The sequence below is a fragment of the Rhinolophus hipposideros genome (genome assembly GCF_964194185.1).
Source record: "Rhinolophus hipposideros genome assembly, chromosome: 19".
NCBI lineage: Eukaryota > Metazoa > Chordata > Mammalia > Chiroptera > Rhinolophidae > Rhinolophus > Rhinolophus hipposideros.
In genome coordinates, this window is record NC_138065.1 from 51392219 (window position 1) to 51405030 (window position 12812).

At 52.9% G+C, this 12812-nt stretch overlaps 1 protein-coding gene across 1 annotated transcript in view; it reads right to left on the reverse strand.

Annotated features, from left to right (window-relative positions):
• Nucleotides 1-2165: 2165 nt before the first annotated feature.
• Nucleotides 2166-12812, reverse strand: part of RCSD1 (RCSD domain containing 1) — a gene marked incomplete at its 5' end in the record, with an annotated part of 50836 nt that continues 40189 nt past the window's right edge. Inside the window, 3 exon segments of the mRNA XM_081026547.1 lie at nucleotides 2166-5819; nucleotides 8715-9419; nucleotides 11468-11671. Of these exon segments, the coding sequence (XP_080882673.1) occupies nucleotides 5787-5819; nucleotides 8715-9419; nucleotides 11468-11671 (942 nt within the window). The 3' untranslated portion in view covers nucleotides 2166-5786.

Below are 12812 nucleotides of genomic sequence, written 5' to 3' on the forward strand. Positions count from 1 at the left end.
TTTTCCTCCACACATTTCTAAAGATGCTGCTTTTATATTGAGAAAAATAAAGATAATTTACCTTTTAATTAATTATCATTTTTTAATTTATTTTAAAGTTATAATTGACATACAACATGATATTAGTTTCAGGTGGACACCACAGTGGTTAGATGTTTATATACCTTATGAAGTGACCATCCTGATAAATCTGGTACCCATCTGGCACCAAACATTTTTAAATCACAAAGAGAACAGGGTTCCTAAAACGATGCATTTCCTTGTGCTCAGTATAGTGAAAAGTGACACAGAATTAGAGGTAATGCACAGCAGCCCTTTTGTGTGTTCCTGTCCCCACTGTTTCCAGAGAAAGTTAGTAAGACTCTAGCTGTCACTCCTGAGGGGCCAGGTGCAGCGATGAATGCTCGGCAGCAGCTGGCCCCCGCCAGCACCCATGGTTCCTTAGCTGGCGCAACAGGAGGTCGGCAGTCCTCTGATTTTCTTGGAGAGGAATGCGTATCTGCGTCTTGGAAATACCTCTCCTTTGAGTATCAACCCTACAATCATTCTGGAATCTTATCTCTGAATGCTGCTTCAACATGCAGTTCAGTCCACTCATTCCTTAAAACAGAAGTGGTTGATACGTCTGATAACTGACATTACAGGTTTGTCTAAGTTACAGGAATTTTCTCAAAGTTTTATGTAAAACACCACCATGAAAGGCCAGAGTCGCTATTCACGAGTCCCCAGGGGAAATCCTAGCCATTGGACCTGTCCTTTCCGTGTCCTTTCCCCCACAGCCTCTCCCGGGCTGTGCCAGGACCTGGGTGGTGCAGCGCCCGCGGAGAAGCCCACCGCTGCCAGGGCTCGGAGGAGAAGGAAGTCTCTGCTCCTGTCTGTGAGGCGGGGGGTTTCACGCTGTGGCTGCCTTTTCATTGTGAGGCATATCCCATGTTTATCATCAACTCGTACTCTGAAGTCTCGAAGCGCCCGTTTCCTTTCCCATTTGACCCCAGCGGGGCCTCCCTGGCATTCCCGGAGCTCTCCTGGCATCTGAGGGCAGACCTGGAATGCCGGTCTTCTCAGCGTGCTCAGCCGCCCTGGGCAGGGCAGCAGCCCTGGCGACCCCCACGCAGACTAGGGAGTCAGGAAGGTGTGTCTCCTGCCCCTAGGCTTCGGTGCACTTGGGTCATCTTTCCAACCCCCTCTGGGAAGGATTTCAAAAACCCACTCAACTTAAGGCACGTTGAAAAGGAGGCTTCAACGTGACCCCCTCAGCATGTACACATTGGCTGGGAAGGAAGACTGCATATTATGACATCTGGAAGCAGATGAGGGAGGTGGTGGGCAGCGGTGAATGTCGGACATCATCCGACGGCAGCTCCGAAATCACTTCAGTCATGCACCACTTCACAAATATTTATTGAGCCCTTACGCTGCGCGAGGCACTGTGCAGAGTGAACAGGGGCTGACTGCGAGCTCAGGACGCAGCAAGACCTTATTACACAAAAGAATGAGACTGACGTTCTTCGGTGGCTTCTGTTTGAGCAGCACTCGAACTGTGCTCAGTGCTCTTGACATCGTAAGTCAGGTCGCATGTGACATAGAGACATTCTGTTCCTCTTTTTACCTGCTCCACAGAGCACACAGTTGATGAGAACTAATTAGAGTCCAAGAAAATGTAATGTTTTCGCCAACAGTGGTGTAGTAGTTTGGTGTTTCAGGTATTGCCTTGTTGGAGAATTTTTTTTTTTTGTCCTACCCAGCACCATTTCTTTTGGTAACAGCCCCCTGCCCCCGTTTTCACCCTGAGGTACCCCTGTTGCTCCTTCCCATGGACAATCCTTGAAGAGTAGATAGACTGAGTCACCTAGCCCCTAGTGCCAGGACAGGGCAGGTGACATCAGCCTGGTCAGTCTGATCTCTGCATCAGCTTGGTCTTAATGATTGGTTCAGGTATGGACATAAACGCGTATGATCCCTGTGGGCCCTATAGAAAAGCTCTGCAGGATCCCCTGCCCCCACAATTATTGGAAAAGAATAAACTCTTTCCATTGGGTCTGCAGGCTGGGAAGAACCTGCTTGGCCAACACAAAGACTGCTAACCAAGAGAGATTTTGTTACAGAACTCCGGGGTTCGTTTGCCTGCATGCATCAAAGCCAATGGAGAGACACACACAGGAGTTGCAGCAAAGAAAGTAGAGCTTTATTAAGGAAATGGCACCAAGCCCGGAGACACAGGTGAGCTAGCGCTCAGAGACCTGGCTCCCTGATGGCATGTGGGTTACAGATTCTACTATGGGGCAAAAATCACAAGACACGTGGGTTAGGGGCTCTCGGGGTTATGCTGGGAGCCAACTGGTGGGAGGTAAGATAAGGGTAATGCATCATTTCTTTAGATCTTGAGGACAGTTCTGAGGTCTTTTCTGGCATTCCTTTAATCTCCTGGGAAAGTAGCCAGGGGGCCATTCCATCTTAGGGCTCAGGAGCAGAAACATAACTTAGGTCAAGATGTTATCTTTAGCTGGCCAGAGGTCTCACCATGTGATCACTAGTCAGGTCTGTCCTGCCTCAGGGGTTGCTGATTATCTGGGGAGAGGTGAGGTCTCTGAGAGGTATAGAGTAGGATTTCTAGAGCTAGGATTTAAAACTAAATTTAATCAAAGTCAGAAGGACCCTCAGTTTTAATTTCTGACATTGCTTGACTATTGTATTTAGGTCTATCCATGGATGTTTAATTTATATTATTCAGTATACAGGCAAGAGAGAAAGAGAGAAAGAGATATTCATAGATGGATACCTACACTCGTAGTTCTGTTTCCACCAGCCGGTTTGAATTGGATGCCTTTCGTTAGCAGCTGAAGGTCCTCATTCATTCACTGTATTACACTTTTACACTCCCAAGAATCAAAAGATAATGAGTTGGCTGCCTTTCCACTCATTTATTCCCTTACTTGCCATGTATTTACTGAGTGTCTAGTTAACCGGTCACCAGCCAAAACCAGTATGGCAAACTGGGCTATGTTCAGGTGACCTCAGTGAGGACAGTGGCGTCCTGAGGCCACTGGGCCCCTTGTGGTCACCTGCTTACCTGGCCCCACGTGCGGCTGAAGCAGCATCAGCAGCCCCTGTTACCTAGTGGCACACCCCTTTAAAGCATCCAGGTTTTTTTCTTACTCCCACTCTGCAGAAAGGAAACACGCCGTTTAAACTTCAAACTAGACTATAAAGGTAGTGGAAGAATGGTTCTGACGCTTCTCTTTACCTTGGAGCTGTGAAGAACCAGTGTTTCCTTTCAAGCCTGTGCAGGCAGCCAGAATGCAAGTCTTCCTGGCCTGGTAATGACTTTGTGCCACCTAAGGCACAAGAGGATTTCTTTAATCCTCAGTTTGGAGGTTCTAGTACCAGCAATGCAGGGAGGGTATAAGCAGCCAGGCTGCAGGGGGGTCCTGTGAGTTCCCTACCAAAAGCCCCCATCACTGTAACAACCCTGGGAGTGGGGGGGCGGGGTCTCTGGTTTTTGGTTTTTTTGTTTTTTGCAAGACAGATCAAATACTGTGATTAATAGAAAGGTATTCTGACACCATGACGCTCGCTCCTTCAGCATCACATCTTGTCATTTTTTATTGCTTCTTTGTCCTCTGCTACGATAAGGTACAGACCAGAAGAACAACAGTTTTATTTGCACATTTACACCCCACGCTTCCTGTTCCATTCCTTTGTCCCGTAAGGGAGAGTGGCAGATTCCCTCTTCATCACACACACTCGCAATCATGCACGCTTCCCCAAAACTCCTGCCCAGCTATGTGTGTGACTGTGCAAACAACCCAAAGACATATATAAATAACACCGTGTGTTGTTTAGGGGCATACGTCTCTGTCAATAGCCGGATAGATAGACAGATATTATAGAGAGCTCAAAATAACTGACACATACGTCTCCCAAACTCAGCTAAAATACAAAGCTTATTATAGTATCAGTCTTCACAAGGCTACAAGTTTCAGAAGATGCATTACATTTAAAGACGTTTGAAAAAATATATATCCAAAATCTTAACACTATCCTGTTCCTGGAGTTAGGAAAACTAAATGGGAGGAGGAAATTGAGGTACTGTGGTTGGTAGTCACGTAGCCAAAACCTGCCTCTGGGGAAGCAACCGTGAGTCATCCTTTCCCACCAATAAGAAATAAGAACTGCAAAAAAGATATAATCAGATCTCAGGGAAGGTCTTCAAAATCATGCCTGGGTCACCAGCAGTTACAAGAGTCGTCCTGGGAGTGTCCTGCCCTCATTACCATACTGAACACACCCACCAGCGCCTGACAGATCCAGAGGGGCCCACAGAAGACCCAATTAGGTGGCCACCTAATTCTGGGAGCTCCCCACCCCATTCCAGCAAAACTAACTGGGCCCCTAACCTGAGGGCCCATAAACACACTCTCCCCACGGACCCGGGGAGCCACCCCTGTTGTCTTTTGGAGCAGTGTGTTCCCTTGGTGCATGAAGCTTACGCTTTCATAAACCTTTCTCTCTGCAAACGGTTTCACCCACCCTCTTGATATCTATCCTGAAAGGGCCACGGACCCCTGCGCCGGCAGCAGTGCTGAGATAAGGCCTTTGAGCCTGGGAGACGATTTTCTGAAGTCAGCAGAGTGTGGTCCAACAGACCTCTAGAAAAACAGCCGCTGCAGCTGCCAAATCAACCCTTTGAGATGCTGAAATGCTCAGCTGCACCTAAGGACCGACCCTAAAGATGAAACATTTATTTGGACTGACGTCTTCCAGCAGGAGCGTGTGAACTGGGGAGAGGCTGTGAGTCAAGGAATGGGGAGTCAGGCTCCCGTTCCTGCAAATCGCCTGCATTCTTCAAACCGAACATTAAAGCAAGAGCTCCTGGAACCCAAAACCCCCAGCCCCTCCTCCTGCGCGGGGAAGGAGAGCCTGGGCTTCCATTGCAGCACAGCTTCCGGCCACGCTAGGAAGCACGTTTTCATTCTGTAGTTTGCACACCACCGTGCTCAGAGCACCTCCCAGGACATTTCTAATCCATGCTCCAGGGTCACATTCTGGAGGTGCAGACTTCATCCTCCCAGGATGAGGAAATGCAGGGCTGAGCCTGAAACCTCCTGACCCTCTGCCTCTCCAGTGGAGCCCTCCTCCACTCCACCCACCACACAGAACGGGGTGAGCTGAACCCCTCGCTCCCTGGTGTGTCATCACCTAGGAAGCTGGCATGGGCAGAGCTCCTGCTGCTGCCGGGCAATCTTGCTAGAGGTTGTCTCAGGGCCTTGATACACGTAAGAGCTTTTTGTTACTTACAGGATCCCTAGTTTCTTATGTTTCTTGCCACCTGAAATTAGTTTTTACTTACATGAGAGAATGGTAAACACTTCAGACCAGTCAAAAGGCTACCACTTTACACAAACAAAATCTGATCCGCTAAATCAGAGTCCAGTTCTGAGGTCAGCTGCAGGGATCGGTGTGTGTGGAGAGTGGCTGGACCCCAGTATCCGTAGGGAGTTGTCACCACAGTAAATTGTTTTAAATAAGTTTTTTTGTGTTTTTTTTTTTTAAACCAAGTTCATCAAGCAACACAAACTCAAGCTGATAAACGTCTGTGCCCTCAGATCCAGCCTCCGTCTGGGACGGGGTAGAGGCCAGGAAAAAAGCACCCTGTATCTTCAGGCTGGCCGCAGCCCCCCCACACTGTCTGCTTCTGCAATGGCTTCGTTTGCTGCTACTATGGTGGCCGCTACTTCCAAAGAGTCGTCTCCAGCAGCTTTGTCATACAGCCCAGTGAGCTGTCTTCACATTTTAGTGTCCTCGACGGAGGTATCACCCTGTCAACAGAGGAGGAAAGAATGACTTGGAGCAAGTGGGGAAATCCTGACTGTGTCCAGGGGTTGGGGGTAGGAGAGCAGACGAGCGAGACGGCATTTCCAGGAAGACGGATTAGGTCCAACGTACAGAGTGGGTCTGGAGACCAGGAATTCCGTTAGGAGGGCATTGTGATTGTAGAGACAAGGAAGGAAGGGTAAGGGAGTGGGGTGGTAGTGGAGATAGTCAGAGAAAGCGAAATGCCCTAAATGGGAGACTTAAGACCTGCAGACCGATTAGGCACGGAGAGGGTGGTGACACAGAGAAAGAAGAGGAGGCAGTACTTCCTGAGCAGAAGTGGGTGAAGAGTTTGGGCTTTCAGTTGACGGTAACTGGAGAAACAGAGCAAGAGGATGAGTTTGGTTTTGGAAATGCTGTGTGTGAGGGGCTGGAAGGCCTCCGTGAGCGGAGTGGGTGGTGTGGAGGGGACCACGGGTGAGCCAGGCTGGTGCTGAGTCATCAGGCGTGGACGGAAAGTGAACGCAAGGGCCCGGTCCAGTGATGGCTGAAGCCTGGCAGTGGGAGCCAGAGCAGACGGCCAAGGCCACAGTGCCCTGACTTTAGGAGGCAGAGAGCGAGGGAGGGGCCAGGCGCCAGACAGGACGGCATGAGAGGGGGCTTCAGGGACCCGTTGCAGCGTCAATTGCCCCGCGGAGGTGAGAGGGACAAGAAGTGAGACGTGGTCAGTTTTTGGTGGCTGGGAGGGTGTTTGTGAGCTTCAAAATCATTGATAAGAAGGAGGTCATCAGGGGAACAGAGAGGATGGGGGTGTGTGTGGGAGGGGGACGGAGGGATTTTTCTTCAGGGTTAGAGACCCAGCATGTGTGTGGGCAGAAAGCGGAGAGCAAGTGAGGAACTGGAAATACAGAACAACCAGCTGGGGCCTTGTTAGTCTAACCCGTCACTTAAAACGCACGCTCACACTCCACAAACACGTCCTGTTTCCTGGACGTGGCAGTGGGGGGAAGCTAAGAGCGCAGCACGGGGGCCTCTCCTTGGACTCGCAGGAAGAGGAGACTTTTGAGGAGGATGAGGAAGGTGGTGGGTCTTCCTTTTAGCCAGAGGGAGGCACTGACCTGGCTGGTCACGGAGGGAGCCAGGGCCCCAGGGAAGGGCAGTGCACAGGCTAAGGGAGGGGTTGAGCTGGGAACAAACAGGAGTGTGACAAGGCACAAAAGCCAAGGAGTCTTGGCAATCTGCGCTGCTAACGGGGAGGGGGCAGAAAGAAGAGAGCAAAGCAAACACATGGGGGAGGCTCAAAAGGAGGTGACGTCTCCTCAGGGAGTGAGAGAGGAATTTCAGGTCCGGTGTTGAGAAATCAAGGAGAATGGCACGGAGAAGCGGCAGAACCAGGCAGCGAGGCAGTCGGTTTACAAGGCATCACACATCTGATGCCTTTGGTCTACTTGTGAAACCTTCCCCTCCTTCCTCTTGAGGAATGAAGCCCCTGTCACCCCCCCATTTCGGGTGGCAAGGCCCCTCCTGGATTAAATAAGATGTGCGGGTGTGCAGAGGTGCTTTGTGAGGCAGTTTATTGTGATGAGAGCTGGTGTCCCTCATGCCACCATCGAGGACTGTGGCCTTGGACAACTCCTGTCTCTCTGGGAACCTCAGTTTCTTCTTCTCCAAAACCAGGGGCTAAGAGCACCAGGGTTTTGTGAGTCCGTGGTGAGTAAGGAGAGAGAAAAGCACCAAGGGCCGGGAGTGCAGCTGCGCTTTGGCCACGACAGCACCAGGAGCTGGAAGGGTTCTGAGGGTGGCTACAGCCACACCAGAAGTTAGGGGACCAGCCTGGGACAGGCTCCCCCTCAGAGGCCACCACCTCTGCCAGCACCTTGATTTTGGAGTTGTGGCCTCGAGAACTGTGAGAACATCCATTTCTGTTGTTTGAAGCCACCGAGTGTGTGTTAATGTGTTACGGCAGCCACAGGAAACTAACACAGGAGGTGAGTAATGTTAGCATCGAGTTGATAATGTCCACACACACACACCCCCCTCCGGGTGTTGTACAGAGACTGAACTATAGAGGCAGGAAAAGTGGAAGCAGGAAGCCAGACAAGAGGCCAATGTAGTAGGAAGCTGATGGTGGCTTGAAGGAACGAATGAATGAATGAATGAATGAATGAACGAACGAATGAACAAACGAGAAAGAAGGAAAGGAAGAAAGAACTAAGAGGGGCGAGGAAAGCACTGGGGGACTTGTAAGTCTCGGGAGGGCTGGCTCTGCTCCTGCAACAGGCCAGTGAGTTCAAGGAAGGCTTCTTGGGAGTGGTGGAGAGGAGAGAGCTGCTGGGGCCAGGAAGAGTGGGCCCAGACCGGCGGCAGGGACAGCGTTATCCTGTCCTGTGTGCACTGAGTGCCTCCACCTGTGGGCGAGTGCAGGTGACAAAGCCTCCTTGGAAGGGCCAGCTCAAATGCCACCTTTTCCTGCCTCCTCCCCGCTCTCTTCACACAGGTGGTCTCTCCCCCGTCCACTGCCCTGTTCCGTCTTCTTTAGTGCACCCTGAGGAGCCGCTGGTCTCACGGCTGGACTGTGTGTTTTCCTCTCTGAACGCCCACAGCAGGAACGCCTGCCTCCCCAGCCTTTCGGGAGATGTGTGTGGACCTTGGTCACTGAGCTGTGCCCAGTCTGACTCATTCCGTCCACACCCAGACGTGCACTGAGTTCCGAGTCAGCGAGAACCCCGAGAAACCATGAGACACGTGTCCCCAGCTTGTCCTTGTGTCCCTCACCATCAGTGACAGCCTGTCTCAACCCCATGCCTTTGTTATGCCACACCGAGCTGGTCCGTAACGGGACTGTAAGGAACAGGGCATGTGACACCAGCCCTCCCGGTTGAACACGCACGGCCGCCTACCTCTGTCTCGGGGACCTCACTGCTGGTCTCCGCCTGGGCCTGGCCGGTCCTGGGGTTGCAGCCGGGCTCCAGAATGGGCCCCTTGTCTTGCTCTTCCTTGCCTTGACCCTCCTTGGAGGTGAGGCCAGCCTCTGCTCCCCCCGGGGGGGTCTGGGGGGTCTCCTGCTCCCCAGCCCCCTCCTCCTGCAGTGGCTTCTTGTCTTGGCTCTTTTGTCCGGGTTCCTCCTCTCCAGCCCCTGCCGTCTCCGTCTCCTCCTTCCCCTGTGTGGGCTCTTCCGTCTGCTCTCCGGCTGTGCTTGCCTCCTTGGGGCTCCCACACCCACTCTTGGCCTCTGCGCTGGAGGCTGGGGCTGGTTCCAGAGCCTTCTCTTGGGCCTCCTGTGCAGGCTTGTCAGGCTGCGGGGCCTCCTCTGCGGCCTGGCCCTTCTGCTCCTGCTTTTCTGTCCTGCTCGTCGTCCTCCTCAGAGGGGGCTTCTCGTGGGACCCCGGGGTGCTCCCTTCCTTCCCCACCGCCCCCTCGCTGGCTGGAGGGGAGCCTGGGGCCTTGCTCTGGGAAGGGAAGACCTCGTCCCCGTTTTCTTCCTGGGCTCCATTCTCCTGGGACGACTCTGGGGCCCTGAAGTCTCCCAGCTCCCCGCAATCCGACTGAGACCTTCGGAATCGCCGGGAAGGGGGGCGCCTTTTGATGGAGCCTCTCGTCCGCACCTGGAAGAAGGAATGAAGGAACGTTACCCCAAACCTGTAAAACACGCCACAAGGAACACGGCGGGTTCTTTTCAAAGCCAGCCCGAATCTCTGCTCCACAGGCCCAGCCAAGGATCATTCTGGAGAACGGACATGGATGGCCACTGATTCCCGCTGAGAGCCCCGCGGGGCTGAGAGACGACAGGGTAGGGACCCTGCAGACTTGTCTCAGGACACACACAAGCTTTCCATCCAGGAAGAAAGGTAGCCTCTGGCTTGGCTGCCCTGTCAACATTAGTCAGTTTGGTGTCTAATTTAGCAATTTTATGCTAACATTTGCTTTTTTAATTGTCTGTAAATAACCGGTTCTTCCTTTGAATGTTCTTGGAATGAGCTTTACCATCTGACAGGTTTCCTGACACACTGACACGTTGAATAAAATCTATTTTGTACAAGAGTCATGTTTGAACATTTTGAAAATTATGCTCTGACAGAGGTGAACCCAGCAGAGAAGAGGGAGAGTTAGGGGCCTGCTGGTGGCCCAGCTCTGGTAGCTAGACACTGGGGACCAGCTTCTTCCCTTCACCCAGCTCGTCCCTTCCTGTCCCCACACAGCTGACCGATACTGGACAGCTGAGCAGCCAGTTTCCTTTGCTTTCTGGGAGTCAGGCCCACTGTCCTTAGCAGCCATGGCTTAGGAGCGCCCAGCAGAGCTGTTTGGAGATCACTTCCTCCCAGGGAAGTGTGAGCCTGACAGTCGGGGCTCACCTCGGCCCACCCGACTCCATCAGAAGTGCAATGGAAATGCTGCTCTGAGATGTGCTCGTTTACTCAAGGGGTGTGTCCTGTAAACCTCTGTGTCAACTAAATCTCATTTCTGTACCTTTGATTTTCCCACGGACTTACATCTTGGCCATCCTCTTTCCATGTCACAGGTTTCTGGGATGAATCCTTGGCTGAGGAGCCTTCCCAGGCCCTTTCCTGAGACCACGGTGAGGCCAGCCCTGGAGGGTAGACAAGGCCTCGGCCCTCGTGGCCTGCAGGGCCCAGAGGTAATCGCGTCTGCTCCCCGGCCCGGCTGCCCTCAGAATACCAAGGCCGCTGTATGACCAGGTGGCAGTGCCTCCCTCCCTGTCCCTACGCCCCATGACACCCTGGGAGAGACAAGGCTCTGTCCTGGGCGCCCCTCTCTCCGTCACTCTGGCCTGCAGGCTCTCCCCTCGATCCCTGGACAGCAAACTCCTGCCCATCCATCACCTCCTAACACCAGTTGGCTCCTCTGGGCCCCACCTGTTTCTACACACTTGAGCTTTCTTTCCTAAATGGATTTTCTGTTAGAGCCCACTCTCTCCATCTCTATAACTCCAAAGTCACATCCACTTGCCACTCCCTGGCATCAGACCCCCTTCAATCTGGGCCCCTGCCTGGCTCTGTCCCAGATTTGTGGGGCACCTGTTTGGACTGTATTGGGCCATATCTCTGAGTCTTATCACCTCCTGGTTGGGACTGGTGAAAGAAGGTACACACTCAGTATCGGGGCAGCTTCTACAGAAGCCAGCCCTGCCACACATCTTTCTGCACATGGAACAGTCTGGATGTTCTTTAACTAGGGCAAGAATTCTTACTGCGGTGAGAATGCTCTGAGCCCATACTGGGACAGGTAGGATCAGTCACATTGGGCCAGAACAGCGTGTTTTGGAGCCCTAACGACCCTGCCCACCCTTCGGTGTGAACACCGACCAGGCCTTAAGCTTTGGTTTTCAGCGTTTGACATAACTCTCTGCAGCCGGGACCAGCACTGAGTTCTCTCCCCTTTCTCCACGGAGGACAGAACACGCCATCCCCAAGCCTGGTTTTCTGGTGGCAGTGACAGGGAGGGAGAGGGCTGATCTTAGCTCAGGAATCACTTGCAAAGGAGAGGAGACATTTCCCTTCTGTTAATAACCAGCTCTGACTACAGCTTAAATGTATCCTCCCCACTCCAGGATAACAACAGGGCAGAGATGGTTCAGAATGGCCCGGGGCCCCGCTTTCCACAGACACACCACCAGGTGTGGTCCAGACATTACCTTGTTGTAACAGGGCAGATGGCTGCCTTCCGGAGGCTGGTCGAAGCTGACGGGCACCGCTTCTGCCTCGCTGGCCCGAGACCGCACGCCGGGGCTGCTGGGAGTGGAAGGTGGGCTGTGAAATGGCGACAGCACGGCTTTGAGCCCGGGACTTTTGGGGGAGGCTCCAGGCAGCAGGGCGGCCGGATCAAAGGCTAAGTTGGCCTGTGGAGAAAAGACGAGACGGTTCAGAGCGGGTGGGACACGGTGAGCATTTCTGCTTTGGCTTGTTGGTTACCTGGCCTCGGAACTGGTTGAGACCAGGGAACACGAGGCTGTTCATGTCACTTCCTAACCGATTATCCCTGGTCACATCGTGTCCTGTCCGGGAAGCACCGCCGACTCGATCCGTCTCCTGCTACCTGGCTCTCTACAGGCTGCAACGCCCAAAATACTGATTCGGATCCAACAAAAAAGCCGGGAACAGCCCCAGCGTGTAGACAAAGAGGCCAGAGTTGGGGCTGCAACCCGCAGGCCCCAGGATCTCACAGGAGGGCTGTGCCTTTACCATCTTTCTCGTCAGCGTCACAGTAGGAACTGTTTCTGGATACTTACTATTTGCCGGCACACATAGTTTTTCCCTCTGTAAGGACCCTATCTGTTTTGTTTTGTTCTCGTTGCACAAATTAGGAAAGTGGCTGAGGAACCGGCCCTGGGACTCGAGCCAGGTCTGTTGGTGCCTCGGGAGCCAGCCAGAGGGGTGGACATAGCAGACTGCTGAGCCTTTGGGGGAGCAGCAAACAGGTGTCAGTGTGACCCCCCCCCCCCGGCTTGGGGCATCACAGTGCAGCTGACAGCAGATTAAAATGAACCCTGAGGGCAAGCACACGGGAAGGTTGCCCCAAAGTAACAGAGACTGAGGACACATGAGCTGGATGGGGGAGGTTGGGGGGGTCCCAGATCCACCCTGGAGAAGGTGGTGATGCAAGAAGGCGTCTGTGGAGGGAGGTAGTGAGGGCCCCAAGCCCCGTTAGCACCAGCTAATAGCTGTGACCTTCAGTCACAGGCTTTCTGGGTGTCAGATCCTGTCTTGGGCCAAATTACTTAGCCCGACCTGCCGAATCCCTCAGGACCTGTCCCCTGCACTCTCTCCTGCCACTGCCTGACTCACAGTCACACCCTCTGCCTCCAGACTTCCCTAGGAGCCACCCTTCCTCCAGCCAAGGCTCTGCCTTGCTGAACTCCTGAGTGCACTTGGGAACCTGCAGACTGCAGAGAATCCTCCATGCCGAGGGCGGAATTTGTATTTCTATTGTGATTTTAAGAAAGAACAAATAGTATAGGCAAGACTGAGTCATGGCAAAAA